The sequence below is a fragment of the Schistocerca cancellata genome, chromosome 6, assembly GCF_023864275.1.
Source record: "Schistocerca cancellata isolate TAMUIC-IGC-003103 chromosome 6, iqSchCanc2.1, whole genome shotgun sequence".
Taxonomy (NCBI): Eukaryota; Metazoa; Arthropoda; class Insecta; order Orthoptera; family Acrididae; genus Schistocerca; species Schistocerca cancellata.
Genome location: NC_064631.1, coordinates 334,102,872 through 334,123,850, shown reverse-complemented (window position 1 = coordinate 334,123,850; position 20,979 = coordinate 334,102,872). Strand labels below are relative to the sequence as shown.

The 20,979-nt window shown below is 38.7% G+C and overlaps 1 protein-coding gene across 1 annotated transcript in view; it reads left to right on the top strand.

Annotated features, from left to right (window-relative positions):
* LOC126191097 (uncharacterized) overlaps positions 1–20,979 on the top strand; it is a 53,110-nt gene that overhangs the window by 6,492 nt on the left and 25,639 nt on the right. Inside the window, exon 2 of the mRNA XM_049931827.1 lies at positions 15,926–16,203. Coding sequence (XP_049787784.1) covers positions 15,926–16,203 — 278 coding nt within the window. The remainder of the gene's footprint in view (positions 1–15,925; positions 16,204–20,979) is intronic.

Here is a 20,979-nt window from a genome sequence, read left to right as displayed (position 1 = left end):
ACAACAAAAAAACGCCTTTGTTTTAATGATTGCCACTCCAATTCACGTTTCATGTCTGTGGCACTATCTCTCCTACTTCAAGATAATACAAAACGAGCACTCTCCTTCAAACTTTTACAATATCATCCGTCAGTCCCACCTGATACGCATCCCACACCGCACAGCAATACTCCAGAATAGAGCAGACAAGTGTAGTGTAAGCAGTCTCTTTAGTAGATCTGTTGCACCTTTTAAGTGTTCTGCCAATGAATCCTAGTCTTTGGTTTGCTCTACCCACAACATTATCTATGTGATCTTTCAACTTAGGTTGTTTGTAATAGTAACCGCTAAGTATTTAGTTTAATTTACAGCCTTCAGATTTGCATGACTTATCGTGTAATCGAAATTTAGTGGATTTCTTTTAGCAATCATGTGAATAACTTCACACTTTTTTTTATTCAGGTTCTATTGCCACTTTTTGCACCATACAGATGTCTTATGTAAATCATTTTGCAATTCATTTTGGTCATCTGATGATGACTTTACAAGTCAGTAAATGACAGCATCATCTGCAAATAATCTAAGAGGGCTATTCAGATCGTCTACTATGTCGTTAATATAGATCAGGAACAATAGAGGGCCTATAAAACTTATTGGGGAACGCTGGATATTACTTCTGTTTTACTCGATGACTTTCCATCTATTTACTACGAACTGTGACCTTTCTGACAGGAAATCATGAATTCAGTCACACAACTGAAGTGATATTCTGTAGGAACACACTTTGGAACGCTTGTGAGGGACAGTGTCGAAAACCTTCTGAAAATTTAAAAATATGGAGTCAATTTGACATCCCCCGTCAATGGCACTCATTACTTCATGAATGTAAAGAGCTAGTTGTGTTCCGAAAGAACGATATTTTCTGAATCCGTTCTGACTGTGTGTCAATAAGTCGTTTCCTTCGAGGTACTTAATAATGTTAGAGTACAGTATATGTTTCAAAACACTACTGCAAATCGACGTTAGTGATATGGACCTGTAATTCAGCGGATTACTCCTGTTTCCCTTTTTGGGTATTGGTGTGACTAGAGCAACTTTCCAGTTTTTAGGTACAGAACTTTCTGTGAGCAAGCGGTTGTATATAATTGCTAAATATGGAGCTATTGCATCTGCATACTCTGAAAGGAATCTGACTGGTATACCATCTGGACTGCAAGCCTTACCTTTATTAAGTGATTTAAGCTGCTTTGCTACACTGAGGATATCCACTGCTATGTTTCTCATCTTCACAGTTGTTCTTGATAGGAATTTGGGAATATTTACTTTTCATCTTTGGTGAAGGACTTTCGGAAAACCGTGTTTAATAACTCTGCTTTGGTGGCACTGTCATCAGTGACTTCACCATTGTTACCGCGCAGTGAAGGTATTGATTGCATCTTGCCACTGGTGTGCTTTATATATGCCCCAAATCTCTTTGGGTTTTCTTCCAGATTCGGAGTCAGAGATTCGTTGTGGAAATTATTAAAAGCATCTCGCATTGAAGCACACGCTATATTTCGAACTTCTGCAAAAATTTGCCAATCTTTGGGATTTTGTGTTGTTTTAAATTTGGCGTGCTTTTTTCATTGCTTCTGCAATTGTGATCTGGCACATTTTGTGTACCATGGGGGATCAGTACCATCACTTATTAATTTATGTTTTATATATCTAACTGCCGTCAATACTACTAGTTTGAAATCATTCCACATCTTTACCACGCTTATGTGATCAGATCAGGAGTAGTGGACACTGTCTCTTTAAAATGTGTTTAGAGCATTTTTATCAGCTTTTCTTTAAATAGATGTACTTTGCATTTCACTTTGATGGTTGCGGGTGTTACGGTATTCAGCCTAGCAGCAACTGACTTGTGGTCGCTAATCCCTGTATTCGTCATGATACTCCCTATTTGTCCAGGATTATTTGTTGCTAAGAGGTCAAGTACGCTTTTGCAACCATTTATGCTTAGAGTAGGCTCATGAACTAATTGTTGAAAATAATTTTCTGAGATAGCATTCAGTACAATTTTGGATGATGATTTATGCCTGCCGCCGGCTTTAAACATACAATTTTTCCAGAATATCGAGGGTAGATTGAAGTCGCCACCTACTATAACTGTATGAGTGGGGTACCTATTTGAAATGACTCAAGTTTTCTTTGAACTGTTCAGCAAGTATATCTTCTGAGTCGGGGCTCGGTAAAACGATCCAATTAATAGTTGAGTCAGATTGTCAAGTATAACCTCTACCCGTACTATTTCTCAGGAACCATCCACTTCAATTTCAATAAAAGGCAAACTGCTTCTGACAGCAATAAATACTCCACCACCAACTGTATTTAATCTATCCTTTCTGAACACTGATCGTCTGAAAAATTTCGGCTGAACTTATTTCCAGCTTTAGCCAGCTCTCTGTACCTACAACTATTTGAGCTTCAGTGCTTTCTGTTATGGCTTGGAGCTCAGGTTCTTTCCCAACACAGCTATGACAGTTTACAAGTACAATATCAATAGTTTCTACAACTACGTTACTGTGTTTTACCTACCCCCTTTTAGACAGACGCTCTTTCTGTGGCTTCCAGAGACACTCTCACCTAAAAAACTGCCCAGTCCCTTCCACACAGCACCTGCTACCCATGTAGCTACTTCCTGTGTGTAGTGGACTCCTGACCAATTAAGCAGAACCCAGAAACCCACCACCCAATGACGCAAATCAAGGAATCTGAATCCTACACAGTCACAGAACCACCTGAGCCTCTGATTCAGACCCTCCACTCGGCTCTGCACCAAAGGACCACAGTCGGTTATGTCGCCGATGCTGCAGATTGTGAGCTCCGCCTTAATCTCGCAAGCAAGACTGGCAGTCTTTACAATTTCTGCTAGCCGCCCAAAGCCAGAAAGAATCTCCTCCGATCCAAAGAGAGACACATCATTGGTACCGACATGGGCTACCATCTGATGTTGGCTGCACCCTGTACACCTCATGGCATCCGGAAGCTCCCTTTCCACATCTGGAATGACCCCCCCCTCCCGGTGTGCACACGGAGTGCACACTGGCTTCCTTCCCCTCCTTGGCAGCCATATTCCTAAGGAGCTCCCAACTACCAGTAAACCTATCCTCTATGAATGCCCAGACCTTGCAGGCCGAGAAGCTTCCTCTGGAACAGGCTGGACGATTATATCTTCGTCAAACGAACCGGGCAGGCCCTATGATCAGCCCCACGGAAAGTGTTTCACTGCCTGCCAGACTTTGAAATGATCTCCCACTCGACCACAGGTGAGGGGTCAACCTCAGTGTAGGCAGTACCCGGGGCGGCCACAGCAGTGGATCGATTGGGGGACACGTGTCGTGCTAGACTTCCCTCGCATCCCCGCGTCCGAACCCCCACGGTGATGCCCCTTGGCAGCAGTCTCAAGCTGTGTGATGGAAGCCAGCACTGCCTGCAGCTGTGAGCAAAGGATCATCAACTCAGCTCGCATCTGTACACAGCAATCACAGTGCCTATCCATTTCTGAACTCGCTCCTGTTTGAAACTCGTACGTAAAGATATGTAGTAAACGAATGGTGTACCCGCCTTATTAGCAGCAGGAACACACGGTGCTCTCTCACTGACGGACTAACCGACACCAGATTGACCTCAGCCTCTCTTCTGAGTATAGAATTTTCCACCAAATACACATTCCTTCCAACATTCACTTTCCTTTCACAAAATAAATTTTTCAGCCCCATATCCTCATTATCAAATTTCTGTACGTATTTACAACCTTTCTTTTGCGCCCTCTTTACAGTTGTGCTGCGTAAAATTATTTCCCATTTTATTCTTACTTGTTCTAACCTTCATTTCCAACATTTGTGACATCCTTGCCGAATTTTCAACACTGACAGAATTTTGAAATAACATATCCCTTTCAATGCTGGTTTATTTTGCTAGCTCTGGGCGTGAGATGCGGCGACCTCTAGTTTTCCGACCTCTTATTCTAATGTTGCATTTCATGAGGCTCCTGCCCCTCAACTCTTAATTCCAGGTTTTGGTTTCATTTACAAAAGTTCCAGTTTCCATTTTCCCCTTGAAAATTATTATTACGCTGATAATAATTTCTGTTATGATTATTATAATTATTGTGGATATTAATTTTGTTCCTATACTGGAACCCATTTCGTTGTCTACTGTTCCCACTGTGTGTTTTGAGCTTCAGCGCCTTGTTAAGTTTCTAAACTAAACCTAAAAATTCATCGATGGAATTTGTCAGACTGAGCATCATAATCTCTGTCAACACTTCCAATGGATGATGTATATTCATCAACTTAGGTAGTTCCTATGCGCAAAAATCCCCGCAGCGACCCACTTTCCTGTTTGAAACTGGAGCCATTTAGGAACTCATTCTGAAGTCACGTTTCTTTCGCTTCACTCCACAATTTGATCAGGAAACAATTCTCAAACTCTTCATAGCTAGTATATAAAGCACTCATTAAATTTGCCCATGATTGTGCACTGCCCTCAAGATGTCTTTTAGCAAACTTAATCTTTGCCACTTCCAACACTATCACAAAACCACACAGCAAGCACCTGGATGGTATTTTAATGAACCCATGTAACACCTATCACAGTAGTAGCCTGATTCACTGCTTAAGAATTCAATTTTTCCCTCTTATCATTAAAATGTTGTTCATGCTGCACAGCTTCCTTATAAATCTCTGCTTCCAACTGCTGTCTGTCTTTCATTACCTCTTTCCTACACTCTACCAGACAAATTGTTAATTGACTTACTGGTCACTTCAAGTGGATTTTGCTTCTTAACATTGCCACCCAGCTCGTAATGTGTCTTTTCCAATGTGTCTTTTCCAACTTGTCCCCAAAATCTTTTTCTATAGTGTCAACTCTGGTTTAACCAGGCCAACCTTCTCAGAAATTTTGTCTGCATCATCCCTTATAGCTTCTAATTTTGAATCAATCATGCCTTCTATATCTGATTTAATTTTCTTCACATCAGCTTTTGCTGTTTCTGCAACACTTGTCTCTACTGCACCTATTTCTGTTTTTGCTGTACCTATGTTCCTACCCAAGACCCCCATTTTAGAGTTCAAATTTGTTAGAATTTTCCTTAACCATGCCATGGAATCATCTTCAGTTACATCTCCTTTATCTGATTTCATACTATCTGCTCCACTGATATCGCCCTTATCGAGGTACCTATCACCATGCTCAGATTTTGGACTATCTGGCCCATTAACATCATTTTAACCACACATCCTGGGTGATCGCTTAATCACTGGAAGCTCCATCACTGGTGATGACCCTGCGGTTTTACACATATTAATACTGTTGGTACAAGTCCTTAACTTGTGAGTATGCTGGCTGCTTCTGTTGTACTTGTGCTGCTGAAAATGCAGGTGCTGTCGATGAACTCGACTTTGCTGCCAGTGGCCCACATTGTCGTGGCCGCTACTGCTGCTCACATGCCGTTGAAGTCTTCGCTGCTGCTGCTGCTGCTGCTGCTGCTGCTGCTAGTCGCTGTAGACTCGAACTCAGCTTGCGTCTGCATAGCCTCCTTCTTTCTTGAAGTTTCACAGCTAACTTTCCCATGCCTAACTTTTGCTACAGATCATCACACACATAACTGCTGCAAAATCTTATGCTTGGAGCCTTCACACAAACTGCCTATCATGCAGTAGATTTTGGACCTGGCTCACAGAATACTGTTAAGTGTTAGCACTACAATTACAATTCATCTTGGATTAGATTCATATCCTGGACGAGCTCCCAATTGCGACAGTACTTAGCATTAACTGCTGAGTGTAGCTGCTCTTCAGACAGCATCCCATACGAGCAAACCAGTTGTGACTTTGCCTAATATTACTTGTACCTTAGATACTTGGGCTGTGCATGCCATAGGGTAGAGCACATTTGCTTTCATGCTCCTCAACTAATTTGCTGCAGATGATAAACTGTACCTATGATCCTGCAGGCAAATAGTTTATACTATTGTTGTTGTTGTTGTTGTTGTTGTTGTTGTTGTTGTTGTTGTTGTTGTTGTTGTCTTCAGTCCTGAGACTGGTTTGATGCAGCTCTCCATGCTACTCTATCCTTTGCAAGCTTCTTCACCTCCCAGTACTTACTGCAACCTACATCCTTTTGAATCTGCTTAGTGTATTCATCTCTTGGTCTCCCTCTACGATTTTTACCCTCCACGCTGCCCTCCAATACTAAATTGGTGATCCCTTGATGCCTCAGAACATGTCCTACCAACTGATCCCTTCTTCTAGTCAAGTTGTGCCACAAACTTCTCTTCTCCCCAATCCTATTCAAAACCTCCTCATTAGTTATGTGATCTACCCATCTAATCTTCAGCATTCTTCTGTAGCACCACATTTTGAAAGCTTCTATTCTCTTCTTGTCCAAACTATTTATCATCCATGTTTCACTTCCGTACATGGTTACATTTCATACAAATACTTTCAGAAACGACATCCTGACACTTCAATCTATATTCGATGTTAACAAATTTCTCTTCTTCAGAAATGCTTTCCTTGCCATTGCCAGTCTACATTTTATATCCTCTCTACTTCGACCATCATCAGTTATTTTGCTGCCCAAATAGCAAAACTCCTTTACTACTTTAAGTGTCTCATTTCGTAATATAATTCTCTCAGCATTGCCCGACTTAATTCAGTTACATTCCATTATCCTTGTTTTGCTTTTGTTGATGTTCATTGTATATCCTCCTTTCAAGACACTGTCCATTCTGTTCAACTGTTCGTTCAGGTCCTCTGCTGTCTCTGACAGAATTAAGTCACCGGCGAACCTCAAAGTTATTATTTCTTCTCCATGGATTTTAATACCTACTCCGAATTTTTCTTTTGTTTCCTTCATTGCTTGCTCAATATAAAGATTGAATAACATTGGGGGAAGGGCTACAACCCTGTCTCACTCCCTTCCCAACCACTGCTTCCCTTTCATGCCCCTCGACTCTTACATCTGCCATCTGGTTTCTGTACAAATCGTAAATAGCCTTTCGCTCCCTGTATTTTACCCCTGCCACCTTCAGAATTTGAAAGAGAGTATTCCAGTCAACATTGTCAAAATCTTTCTCTAAGTCTACAAATGCTAGAAACATAGGTTTGCCTTTCCTTAATCTAGCTTCTAAGATAAGTCGTAGGGTCAGTATTGCCTCATGTGTTCCAATATTTCTACGGAATCCAAACTGATCTTCCCTGAGGTCAGCTTCTTCTAGTTTTTCCATTTGTCTGTAAAGAATTTGCATTAGTATTGTGCAGCTGTGGATTATTAAACTGATTGTTCGGTAATTTTCACATCTGTCAACACCTGCTTTCTTTGGGATTGGAATTATTATATTCTTCTTTAAGTCTGAGGGTATTTCGCCTGTCTCATACATCTTGCTCACCAGATGGTAGAATTTTGTCAGGACTGGCTCTCCGAAGGCCGTCAGTAGTTCTAATGGAATGTTGTCTACTCCCGGGGCCTTGTTTCGACTCAGATCTTTCAGTGCTCTGTCAAACTCTTGATGCAGTATCATATCTCCCATTTCATCTTCATCTACATCCTCTTCCATTTCCATAATATTGTTCTCAAGTACATCACCCTTGTATAGACCCTCTATATACTCCTTCCACCTTTCTGCTTTCCCTTCTTTGCTTAGAACTGGGTTTCCATCTGAGCTCTTGATATTCATACAAATGGCTGTCTTTTCTCCAAAGGTCTCTTTAATTTTCCCGTAGGCAGTATCTATCTTACCCCTATTGAGATAAGCCTCTACATCCTTACATTTGTCCTCTAGCCATCCCTGCTTAGCCACTTTGCACTCCCTGTCAATCTCATTTTTGAGACATTTGCATTCCTTTTTGCCTGCTTCATTTACTGCATTTTAATATTTTCTCCTTTCATCAATTAAATTCAATATTTCTTCTGTTACCCAAGGAGTTCTACTAGCCCTTGTCTTTTTACCTACTTGATCCTCTGCTGCCTTCACTACTTCATCCCTCAAAGCTACCCATTCTTCTTCTTCTACTGTATGTCTTTCCCCCATTCCTGTCAATTGTTCTGTTATGCTCTCCCCGAAACTCTGTATAACCTCTGGTTTAGTCAGCTTATCCAGGTCTCATCTCCTTAAATTCCCACTTTTTTGCAGTTTCTTCAGTTTTAATCTACAGTTCATAACCAATAGATTGTGGTCAGAGTCCACATCTGCCCTTGGAAATGTCTTACAATTTAAAACCTGGTTCCTAAATATCTGTCTTACCATTATATAATCTATCTGAAACCTTCTAGCATCTCCAGGGTTCTTCCATGTATACAACCTTCTTTCATGAAGACAGAAAATACCCTTATCAAATGCAGTCAAGTTACGTTGAGTGTGTTACAAGGATGGTAGCAAAATACTCAAACTAAATAGTCATCAAAGACTTGCGAAAACTAAGTCCATTTCATGATCACAGTATACGAAATATTCATCAGCTCAGAACAGTTCAAAGTTCAACATGATGATACACGTAAATGGTAGAAAGAATAGTAACCTGTACTCAATCTGTTCTCAGTTCCTGGTGCACATTCAGATCTCTCATGAGTTAGTCCCTTCAAAAGTTAGAGAGTATTGTAGCAGCCATTCCTACTCAGAATCCATCACCTAGATCGGTGAATCTCTCACATTACCATAGGCAGTCTGCTTTCTTCAGGCACTCAATACAGTGTGTCCAGGCTCGCTCCCTAGAGCTCTTCACTCGAGAAGTCAGTCTTCACGTGACTAGCACTGTTCTGCCACTGTCAAACTCTTCGGCAGAAGGTCATTCCCATCAAAAATACGTCATTCTCAATCTCTACAGACATGGTGTGATTCAAGTTGACCACATAATGGACTAAACTTACGTGTTATAATAATATTTAAATAAAGAAATGTTATAAACATTGTCGTATCCAGGTAAAGTACAATAATTATAAATCATAGTAATACAATAACTATATTAAAAATTTGTCCATAAATGAATATGGCAGTATTCTTGTGCAAGTATACTCATGGTAAATGATTACAGATTATTGCTAAATAGTATTTAAACAATTATTTACATCTTCTTAACAGAAGCATCTTTCGGTTCTCTTTTCAGTTGTGATGTCTGCTAACACATGCGATTGACCAGTTTTAAATTAGCACAGTTTTTTATTAGCACTTGCAATCAATATTTAAGTAAAGTGACTTTCTAAATACTGAAGGTTCAGTAAATAAATACAAGAGTATGACAAAATATGAGGCACTGATGCTATATTCATTTGCTTTGTAAATGTGGAGAATGGATGTTTTGAGTAACATTTGCATAATGAAAGCATTTAAAAGATGTTATAAGTCAATAAATAGAATAGATACACACACACATAGCTTTCAGGGACAATAGCTGTAGCACAATGCTGCCATCTGAGATATCATTATGTTGAAATTGCTTGAAGCGATTAGAAGTTATTAATTCAGAGGTTCATTGTGAAAGTTTATATTCGCCGTGAGATATAAACTTCTTTAGTTTTAAAGATATTGAAATACTGTTCTGTCATTGGACGTGCCTCACTTTTCTGAGATTGTAAATGTATTCAGATTTACATTAATATTTGATGTGAGCTATCATCAGATCTGAGAGAGCAGTAACCTAACCATTTTTAAGATTGTCTGAGACACTGCCATTTCTCGGAGCATCTCCTGCACAAAGTCCATGCGAGTAACAGCTGTCCACATTCCCAGCTTAGGGATTTTCCCCACATCCGGTCCTTTGTTAGTGCATGCACTCACCTGGAGCAGCCATGGCAGCCAGCCCAGCCGCATTGTTCATTGGCCCTGGGGCCGCACAGCTTAAAAAAAAAATTCACCTCACCTTGTACTAACCCTAGGCAGCTGATTAGCTTGCCTAAATACGCGTAAAGTTACAAAGAGAAGTAAAAGCAGTACCATAATACTCTGAACAGAAATGTTTTGACACTTTGTATATAGTGAAGAAAGAATTGTAGTTTAGTAATACAAGATACTATCATCTTGTCATGAATAACAAACAAAAAATTTTAAAATCCCAAATAAAATATGTAAGAGAAAATTGAAGTGCTTTTAACAACTGAGTAAATCAATCACAAAAAGGCTAATGTAACAACAAAAGTTGTTCCTGTTTTACTTGAATTGTCTGTGAAAATTCATGGGAGGAGAAACTACTCAAGTAATTGCTAACAAGGGTCACCGTGCTGTTCAAAGGGTGACCACACCATATGCAGAAGCATTTTGGGTTTCAGTATGTCGCATACAGTGAAGAGTGTTGCCAATGCAACTTATGATGATGTTCTGCTTGTTTAATTTTGCACTTTTGTCTTCATTAAAGCTGGCAGGATCCAAAGTGGGTGATGAAAGAATGTGTGACATTGTTCAGTAGTAGTGATTATTCTCAGGGTGTAAGGTATTATTTGTAATGCCTCTGTCACAATTTCTGAAAACCATATATGAAATTGCATTCTGCAGCTTCTGGAAAACACAAAACATGGCAAGAATAAGGAACTAAAAAGTGCAAATAATGTGGTGAAGGAACTACAAAGTGGAAACAATGTGGTAACACGCTACTTATTGATGAGCCACTGGTATCTTCAACTCCAAAAAGTAAGAAAAATGTTTGACACAGTGGTGGCATTTCTGCTACGTGGTACTTTCTTGCCCCAACAGTCCCATTATGAAATCGTATTTGGAAGCGTACTGAAAAGTCCATTACCAAAGAGATTACCTTAAGAAAGTAATACCTCCAGCTTCTACATGAAAAAAAAAATATCTCAAGTAGGGCAAGTAGTTTCTGATGATTCAGTATATTTTATTCTATATGAAACACTGATGTACAGAACAAACATGTTGAGTATTTTAGTGATACACTTTAGTAAAGAAAAAGGGAAACAGATTCTTTGTGAACTTCTCCTGGAAAAAATAAACAGTTTCACCACAATGTGAAGTTTTAACAATGCATGGTTTGTATAGTGGCTTGATGGAATGAAATATGGTAAGGTATGCTTACACATAAATTTCCTTACATGTTACTTGTCTTCCCAAATCTCAAGTCTGTGTTCTGTACCTTACCACACATTATCTGCATAATGCACTATATTATAGAGATAGTGAAGTATTAAGATGCATACACTTACATAAATTTGTAACTCGTGTTTGGTAAATCTTGATAAATGATTTTCCATAATACAAAAGTAAATGTATAAAAAGACTTCCTTTATCAGATTTCCCCTTTATCACTAGATGTGGTACTCGATTAAAAGCTGCTGTGTCTACCTGTAATAACCTTTAGGTTGTATGCAGAGTTGTAGATGCCATGCCAGAATGCAAAAATGTGCATTACCATTTAAAAATAAAATATGCTCCTGTTTCTGTTGAAGAAGAATGTTCCTTTTCTATTTACAAATATTTGCAGAGTAATTGTAGATGCAACCTCAGTCAGTGGCTTTTTCCATAGGTTTTTCAGTTCTAGAGTAAATTCTTTTTTGAGGTTTATGATTTAATGACATATAGGCTTTCCATTATAAATTTTTTGCGTCTGGAACAGGTAACTTTTTCAACTAAAACTTCATACTTTCTTCATCACTCTATTGCACCCAAACATCCTATGTCTAGTTTGATGTATTGCTGATATTTTGTGACTTAGAGTAAGAGCTTCACATATGAAAATAGGCTAGAAAAATTGTAACCTCATTCCAGTTAAAGAAACAAAAATGCTTGGTGCCTTGTACCCAATGTTTGCCTAAAGGGTTGGCAAGCCCTCACACAGAAGCACGAAGGGTTTGTATATGAACAAGGCATTACATCCTCAGACTGTATCAATCACAACAAGCATGACAGACGGCAGGACAAGCTCCACCTGATGTCCTCTGTGACAGGAACCTATTTCTTTCGCTGTGTAATGCTTGCAAACTGGATCGGCATGAATTCCTCACAGCCCTGGCTAGATGGGGCGGCTTGAGCCAACACGTCAGCAGTACATTCCACCAAAGATCTGGGCCAATTCATGTGCTGGCTCTTAGCAGCCCATCAGTCAGTGCCCAGTCAGAAGTCACCATAGTGGGACCTAAGACTTTCCAGCGATATCCCGTGGTGTACCTGTTGGTCAACTACGCCCAATGCTCAACCTCAGTCGTTAGGGATTATCAGTGGCATAGTCCTTATGTCCCACTACATTTATTCATTGTGCATTTGAGGCATATGCCTGTTAGTGTCGGAGAAGTTATTTTATTTTTTTATTGAGAAGAGTTTTCCTTTGTTAGTAAATATCTGTATTGTGGTCATAATAAACTCTTGTTCTTGTTTAGCTGTGTCTTATTTCTTATCGAGCATCTCCAGAGATAAATCACTTGGTTAATGGAGAATGGAAAAATATTTTTATGCAACAGAAATAAGTAAAATTATTAATTAAATAAAAATACTAATACTAAAGGTTGTTATGAGAACCCAGATTCATTGTCAAAAGAAGTGCGACTAATCAGTCATTTAATTTTACTGACTTATTTCAACTGATATTAGCTGTGAAAAACAGTTGGGTAGTTCACACTAATAAATAAACCATGTTCAGGTGTTCTGCAAATATTATTTATTTGATTACAAACTGGCTTTCAGCTTCTTAGGCCACCATCGGATGATGCAATCACAGATAAAATGAGTCGAGACTTTACCGATACAGAAAACTTGTAAAATGATGATACAGGATATTTACAAAGAAAAGTATTACTTCTCTACTTGTAGAATTAAGAGATGCCTGACCGTGTCACATTTTTATTTCTCGACAATATTTTGGCAGGCAGATTCATTACCATATTTTGGTGGTTCCTGATGACTGTTGCTCCGCACTTATCCTACATACATTGGCTGCTATGCCTCCTCCTCCTCCTCCTCCTGCTGCTGCTTATGTTGCTATCTGTGCAGCTGCCACAGCGGGTGGGGCTATGATACGAGTAGCGGTGCCAGGCTGTGAACTGTAATCTCCTGTGTCTGCACTGCTGTCAAGGGTTGGTGTCACTATGTGGGAATGCTTTTCTTTTTCTATGCTTACTGCAAGGTTACTTACTGGGATCAGCTGTAGGCCACTGCCCTTGTTAATTAGACTCTTTAAATTACCTCTTTTATCGCACAATCCCAGGAGGAGGAAGATTGCGTAAGTGTCTTACTATTGTTGTAGTCTGTAGTATGGTCAGTTTTTGTACTATTGTTGGCCACTGCTGATTTGGTGGTCTGGCGTACTTCTGTGTGGTGCTCATGGCACATCTCTTATACAATTCACACAGTTTCCCAAATGTATGCTTTGCCGTACTAATGGGATTTGGTAGACTGCTGGTTTGCAAAGGCCTAGGTTGTTCTTTACCAAATATAGTAGCACAACAAAGAGGATGTGTGCTAGTGATTTGTGCTCCTCTGTTTCTTCCTGCTGTTCTCTAAGTACAACCTGCCAAAACACAAGCCCTTTCTGCTTGCTGCTGGGATTGCACCCTATGAACAAGTGTGCATAAAATTCCTTTGTGCTGGGAGTTGTGGTGATTACTGGGAACATGTAGATACTGGTCAGTGTGTAGGTTTTCTATACACAGTGAATTCCAGGTTGCTATATGGTTTCCATTTCACCAAGACATCAAGAAGGGGGAGGGTGCCATCCTGTCCCACCCAACTGTAGCTGTAATTTCCATTGAACAGGAAGTAAATTGAGGTAAGCACAAACTCAAAGATCTTCATCAGGTTGGTCTCAAATTTCCTGTTTATCAATTCCATGAATTCCTTTAGTGGTACCCTGGTGAAGAGGGTCATGACAACTCACCAACAGGTCACTATCAGTGAGGTGAAGTTTTTGTAGATATACAAAATGAATGGAATTGCAGATGTGATGTTTTCCTTTCCCCACAGATGGACTCAGGAGAACAGTTAGGTGTATGGCCAAGCCATATGTTGGTGCTCCTACATTTCCAACTGTGGGATACTGTGGAATGCCCCCTTTGTGAACTTTTGGCAGCTCATACAGCTGTGGTGGTGCAGCAGCTCATGGTCAGAGTTTATTAACAGTGTTCACATTGAAGGTACTGCACAGATGTTCAGTGTTTTTCCTCCAGAGGCAACTTGACAGATCTTATTCTGTCTTCCTGTGCACTGCATCATCAAGAAGTTCGTACATTTTTTGTTTATATTTTGAGCACAGGAGTAACATCTGCCGCTGTCCAGACCTGACAATGAAAATGTGGACACTGAATGTCACAGTTTGCAACCTGGCACCACTACCTTCACCGCCACTGCTGCTACCTATTGCTGTGACTGCACACATAGCAACATGAGCAGAGGGGGTGGTGGGGGTAACAGCCAATGTGTATAGAACATCGACAAGAGCGGAGCAGCAGCCATAAGGAACCACTTGAAGATCACTACAAGCTTTTTTGCCGAAATATCGAGCAGAACTTATGACATGATCCAGACAAATATCCAAGAATTCTCAGAGTTAGAAATATGCCAGGAAGACACCAGATATTATATTTTTAACAATAAATTAAAAGTAAAGTTGAATTAACTATTGTTAACTGATACTTTCATTGACTGAAGCATTTTTAACTGAGTGAAAAATGGAATTGTACTTGGTTATTTAAAACTAAGATAGCATTCTGTGTAATATATTTATTGATTTCCGGTAGTGTAATCTTTCTGCTTTTCATATCACTGTGTAAAAGTCACAAATTAAAGCGTGTGAGTAATTTTTTGTTGAAAGATATTCTGAAAAGATTGATTTATGTCTGTTCTAATCTCCAGGTTCTTTTGTATTCAGATAACCTAATTTGCACAGCTCTGCCTGACTGGCAAGTGGTTACTTTTTCTCTGTGCTTGGCCAGTGATTTTATACGTAGCTCTCTATGCCAATGGTTTAATTGTATCTTTTTTATTTATTATTAAATAATTATTATTAATAAATTAGGTGGTTGTTGTTGTTGTAAAATGCTTGTCAATAGTAGTGAAACTTCTGTGTAAAATTACCACTTATGTAATTCTGACCAAAACTAGCCAATCAGTAGTTACAAAAACAGGTGCACTGTCCCATATTTTAGCAGAATTTCAAAGAGTGTTGCAAAAAAAAAAAAAAAAGTTAGTCTTCCAGCTACAGATCTGTTTTACGGTGAATTCAGCAGTAAAGACACAGTGAAACCTGTAGCAAATAGTGTATGAAAGTGTGTGCATCAGTCAGAGAGGCCTATGTCAATTAGGTTATCAGAACATGAGAGAACTTGGAGCCTAGGAAATATAGAAATAAATCTTTTTGTAACTTCTTTTAACAGAAAACTACCCACATTAAGGGCATTTTGATATTTTACGTACTGTCAGAAATAGAAAGATAGAAATGTTTGAAATCAGTTAATAAGACACACAATGTCTTAAAAGTGCAAATATTACCTCCTTCCTAAATTCTGTGAAGTTAACTTTAAGTTGTGCAAATGTCAGATTACAATAGTAAACTCAACTTTATTGCTCCTTTTTATTAACTTAGTAATTTCTTCATAATTAAAAAATTAACACACTGTATCTCACCATTTAATCAATCATCTGTATCCATAATATCTGTGTAAGTTGCAAGTCACTTTACCTGTTGTTGTACCATTCAGTCGTCACTTGAGAATGGCCAGAGATGCTTATAATTATCATCGTATGCAGTTAAACAGTAAATTGTTTTACAAATTTAACTAAAAAACACATGTGCATAAGTAGCTGAAAGTTAGTTTATGATCAAACAAATACTTGAAGAACCTCAGGAAGTGTTTCCTTTTTAATGTCATTGTCATCTTTTATTGTGCACTGACAGTGTTGAGTGAAATTATGTGGTTTATTAATGCAACTGAGATAATATTGGTGCTGTCTACCCATTTGCAGGTTGGAATGGCCAAGGAACTGGGGCTATCTAGATCTCGTCTGGGCTTGCTAGACACTGCACTACTACTGCCTTATGCCTTGGCACAGGCACTCGGTGGTGCCACTGCTGATCGTATGGGACCACGTCTTACAGCGGCAGCATCTCTGGCTGTAGCAGGCACTGTAGCGACAGCTATTGGTGCTTGGAGTGGATTTGCAGGCCCAATGTTGTTGTTGGCACTTTGTGGAGCAGCTCAGGGTCCTGCTTGGCCAGCCTGCTGCAAGTGCCTAGCTGCATGGTACAATGAACAATTGAAATTTTTATTGTCAGTATGTGCATGATGCCACAAAAGCTTCTTTCAGGTTTACCAAATGTAATGAAATACAGTGTCTTTCACTGTTGTTTTGAACTGCCTTTGATATTCAGCTTGTATTTTATCACACGACAGAAATAACGAAGGAATATTTCACAAACCATGCAGGTTCATATTTAATTGTATGTTCTGTGCTTGTTAATATCATTGTAATAGTTTGCATTATCTGTGTATCTGACATAATCAAAATAAATAATTAGATGTTTAGGAATTGTAATAACTCAAGAATAGGAGTAAGTTGATATTAAGAATTTTAATGTGGTGGTTTTTTTTGTGCCTATCGTGTTTGACCCAAGTGACTTAATTCCAATGTCAGTCAGCTAGCCCAGACCAAACTTCAATCAGTGGAACTCACTGCCACATGCGTGGATTGACAAACATTTTGTGCAGAACAGATGTTTTTTGGTCACTGGTTCTCGTCCAGTAAAGAGAAGCATGGCTATGGGAATATACTGTAACATGGCACCCTTATTTATTTTGAGAAGTCGTAGTATCTAGTTCATCATTCTTAGTTGTCTCAGAATCAGACTAAGGGTCTTGGTAGTGGCTTGCTGTACACGTGTATGAAATCTTCGCCAGGAAGTATAAAGATTATCTTATCCTCAATTACTTACAGCAACTGTACCAAAGAAATATGTTAGGGAAGTATATTAAGAAAAAGTGATCTTAAAAGCTTTGAAAGTATGTGGTAAATAGGGAAATTTCAACAACATAAGATTTTAGTGAAGTGGAACAAAACCTGCTGAGAATTGACACATGTTGCTGGTTGTAAAATTGGCTCTTGACATAAACAAATGTAACATGTGTATAAATAAACTGAAAGACATGTTATAGTTTAAATCAAATGATATATAATTGGATATTGATCAAAAAACAAATTGAATTAAAATTGGGAAAGGTGTGCTATTATGGTGAAACAGAGCAAGTAGGAATTTCAGAACTAGGCTTTATTGTAATCAAGAAATAATTTAAAAACATATATGTAGCAATCTTGGACAGAATGGGAAAATTTGTTTTAAAAATAAAGAATCTCTTCCACAGAAATAATTACTCTGTGCACCTATGGGCTCACATTACGGGGAGGAGATAGAAAGACTTCAATAAACTGGCAGAAGATCCCACCAGAAATTATAATCTGGGAGATGGAGTGCTAACTCAAAAGTAGGACAAAAACTAAAACTTGATTTTTCATTATGGCTGTAGAAGTGACACGGACAAGGCAATAGTTTTTTTGCCAGTAAGATTGGGTTTTCTCTGCAGTCATCCTGAAGAAAATAAATAGAAAATGTACTTGACACATTCAAAGTGGAACAAAAAATGAAATTCACTATTTTATCAAACAACAAGGGAATTGCACAGGATCTGATGATTCTAAACCACACGAGACTTTGAAGTGGCCATAGCATCTCACTGTGTGGAGGAATAATGAAGACAAAGTTGGAAAAAAGAGAGAGACTACCAGACATGATTAAATGAAGAAATACCAGATCCAAATTACAACCTTAGCATACTAACAAATAGATTATACCCAATCATCAGCTATTTATCAAAGGTACTTATGCAAGCAATAAAAGATGTTGCAGGTGCAGAGGGGGTTAGAGAGAAAATTTGAAATATTTCTAGGCAACTATTAAAGAGGAAGTGAGAGTGTTTTGTAGCAACATTATAGAATGTGGATAACTCCATAAAACTATTCGGAAATATCTTTGAGAGAATGTGAGAAGGTGCAGTTATATTTATTGTTGGGTAGAATCACGTTACATCAGTAACTGAAAACAGAGTATTTTAAAAGTATTTAGAACTTCCTTTAAACATTTGATTCGTTTGAGAGATGAAACAGAAGTATTGAAGGCATACAACAAATTGTTAAGTTCCTTGTTTTTAGGGCAGTGAAAGAAACAAACCCAGGAGTAACTGTTCTGCAAAGTTTCGAAGACCAAGCTACAATAGGTTTGAAACAAAGTTTGCAATTGGTGTGTAGTGTCAGGTTTGACAAATGGCAGTATGGTGTGGATTTTCAATATGAAAACCATTTGGGGAAACTGAGTGTTGCTGAGTGAGTAATGGATGGATGGATAACAAACAGGCTGAAGTGTAAGATATTAATTTGGATTATGAAAATTAACAGAAGGGGGCAGGACATGGATTGGCAAATGGATTATAGATGGGGATATGAAGTCCTTTTCTGGCTTTCGAGTGGTAAAAGAAGACAATTACTAAAAGGAAAGTGGGCAGACAACATTAGAAAACATGCAGGAGCAACATGAATCCACTTAACTGAAAACAGTAATGCAAAGTGTAGAGAGGAGGTCTCTCCACAACCCGTGATCTTGCCAAGATGAGATAGTCTGCATGCCTCAACAGTACAAATAGCCACAACAGAAGGGTATATGCAGAGGGGCCAGACTAACCCATGGTTCCAGAAAAGGGGCAGCATTCTTATCCGTAGTTGCAGGTGGGCAATAGTCTGGTTGATCGACTGATCTGGCCCTGCAACATTAGCCAACATGCCCTTGCTGTGCTGTGCTGTGCTGTTACTGTGAACAGCTGTCAGCAAGGGGGAAACTATAGCCATTTTCCCCCATTTTTTTCTGCAATGATATGCAGCTGTACTGTGTGATTAAGTGATGGCATCCTCTCAGGTAAAACATTTTGAAGGTAAAATAGTGATCCATTCAGATCTCTGGATAAGAATTACCCAGAATATAACCATCAGGGAAAACAAAACTATCAAACCTCAGGTTGGAGCATGAAATATTAGATCCCTTAATCAATTAGATAGGTTAGAGGTTTCAAAAGGAAAATAGATAGTTGAAGTTAAATATACTGCAAATTTGCAAAATGTGCTGATAAGCATAACAGAACTTCTGGTGAGATCAGTACAGGGCTATCGACACACAATGAAATAGGACTATGCAGGATAGGTGTAGTAATGAATTAAAAAAAAGGGTATAACGATGAATAGCTTAGTGAACAAATTATTTTAGCCAAAATACACGTAGGCAGCATGCACCACAGTAGTAAAAGTTTATATGCTAATTACCTCCACAAATGAAGAAGAGATTGAAGGAATGTATAATGATATAAAGGAAATTATTCAGATAGTTATGGCACACAAAAAGTTAATGATGGGCAACTGGAAATTGCTAACAATTGTCTTAAGAATCACGAAAGAAGATTGTATATGTGGAAGAGACCTGGGTCACTAGAAAGTTCTCTATTGATTGTATAAAAGGAGTATTTAAATCCAGATTTTAACTGGAAGACATTTCCAGGAGTAGTTATGGACTCTGAACATAATTTATTGATTATAAACAGCAGATTAAAATTGAAAATACTGCACAAAGTTGTGAAATTAAGGAGATGGGACCTCGATAAGTTGAAATAAACAGAAGTAGTTGTGAGTTTCAATGGGAGCATTAGATAATGACTGACTGAACATGGCAGATGATGAATGTGTATGCTTAACAGATGAAGTAGTGAAGAAAGCAGCAGATGATCGATAGGTGAAAAGAACAGGCCTAGTACTAATACTTGGATAACATAGGAGATGTTGAATTTGACCAGAGGGAAAAGTATAAAAATACATCAAATGAAGACAGAAGGAAAATATATGTAAAAAATGAGGTTGACAAAAAAATACCAAAGACATAAGCAGGAATGGAAGTCATTGAAGCATGCATGACATGGGAAAGAGAGATGCCATCAGTAGCAAAATTAACAAAATCCTTGGAGAAAAGAGAAGCAGCTGTATGAATATTAAAAGCTAAGGTGGATAGCCCATACTAAGCAACGAAGGAATGGTTGATAGGTGGAAAAAGTAGGTAGGAGGGCTGTACATGAGAAACAGTGTTGAAGATAGTATTATAGAATGAGTAGGGAAGGTAAAGGAAGTTGAAATGGGAGATAACATAGTACGAGATGAACGTGACAGGACTTTGAAGCTTCAAAGTCGAAACAAGTCCCTTGGAGTAAATGACACTCCCTCAGAATTACTGAGATCCTTTGAAGAGTGGCAAAACTATTCCACCTGGGTGCAAGATATGTAAGACTGGCAAAATACCCTCAGGCTTCAAGAAGAATGTAATAATTCCCATTCCAAAATAATGCATGTGTTGACAGGCAAGAACAGTCAGTTTAATAAGTCATGGTTCCAAACTGCTGACATGAATTATTTACAGAAGAAAGGTAAAACTGGTGGGAGCCAATGTTGGGGAAGACCAGTTTGAGTTCCCGAGAAATATAGGAACCCTGGAAGCAATGCTTGACTGTACATCTCATCTTAGAAGACAGGTTGAAGAAAGGCAAATCGACATTTATAGCATTTGTACATTTTGAGAAACTGTTTGACAATGTTGACTAAACTACACCCTTTGAAATTTTGATGGTTGCAGTGATAAAATACAGAAAGAAAAAGTTTTTCTAACTTGTATAGAAACCAGACAGCTATTAGGAGTCATGACATGAAAGGGAAGCAGCAGTTGAGAAGGGAGTGCGACAGGGTTGTAGCCTAATCCCAGCATTGCTCAATCTGTTGTGTACATGAGCCTCAATAAGCAAAATAAATTGTGTAACTTCATCTTGGTACACAATACTTTTCACTGTAGTCTCAAAGAAAATAGGCTTCACTTTTTGACGACATGATACAGCACACCACGCTCTAATTTTCTGACAGTGCAAGGTGTTTTAATGGAACACGTG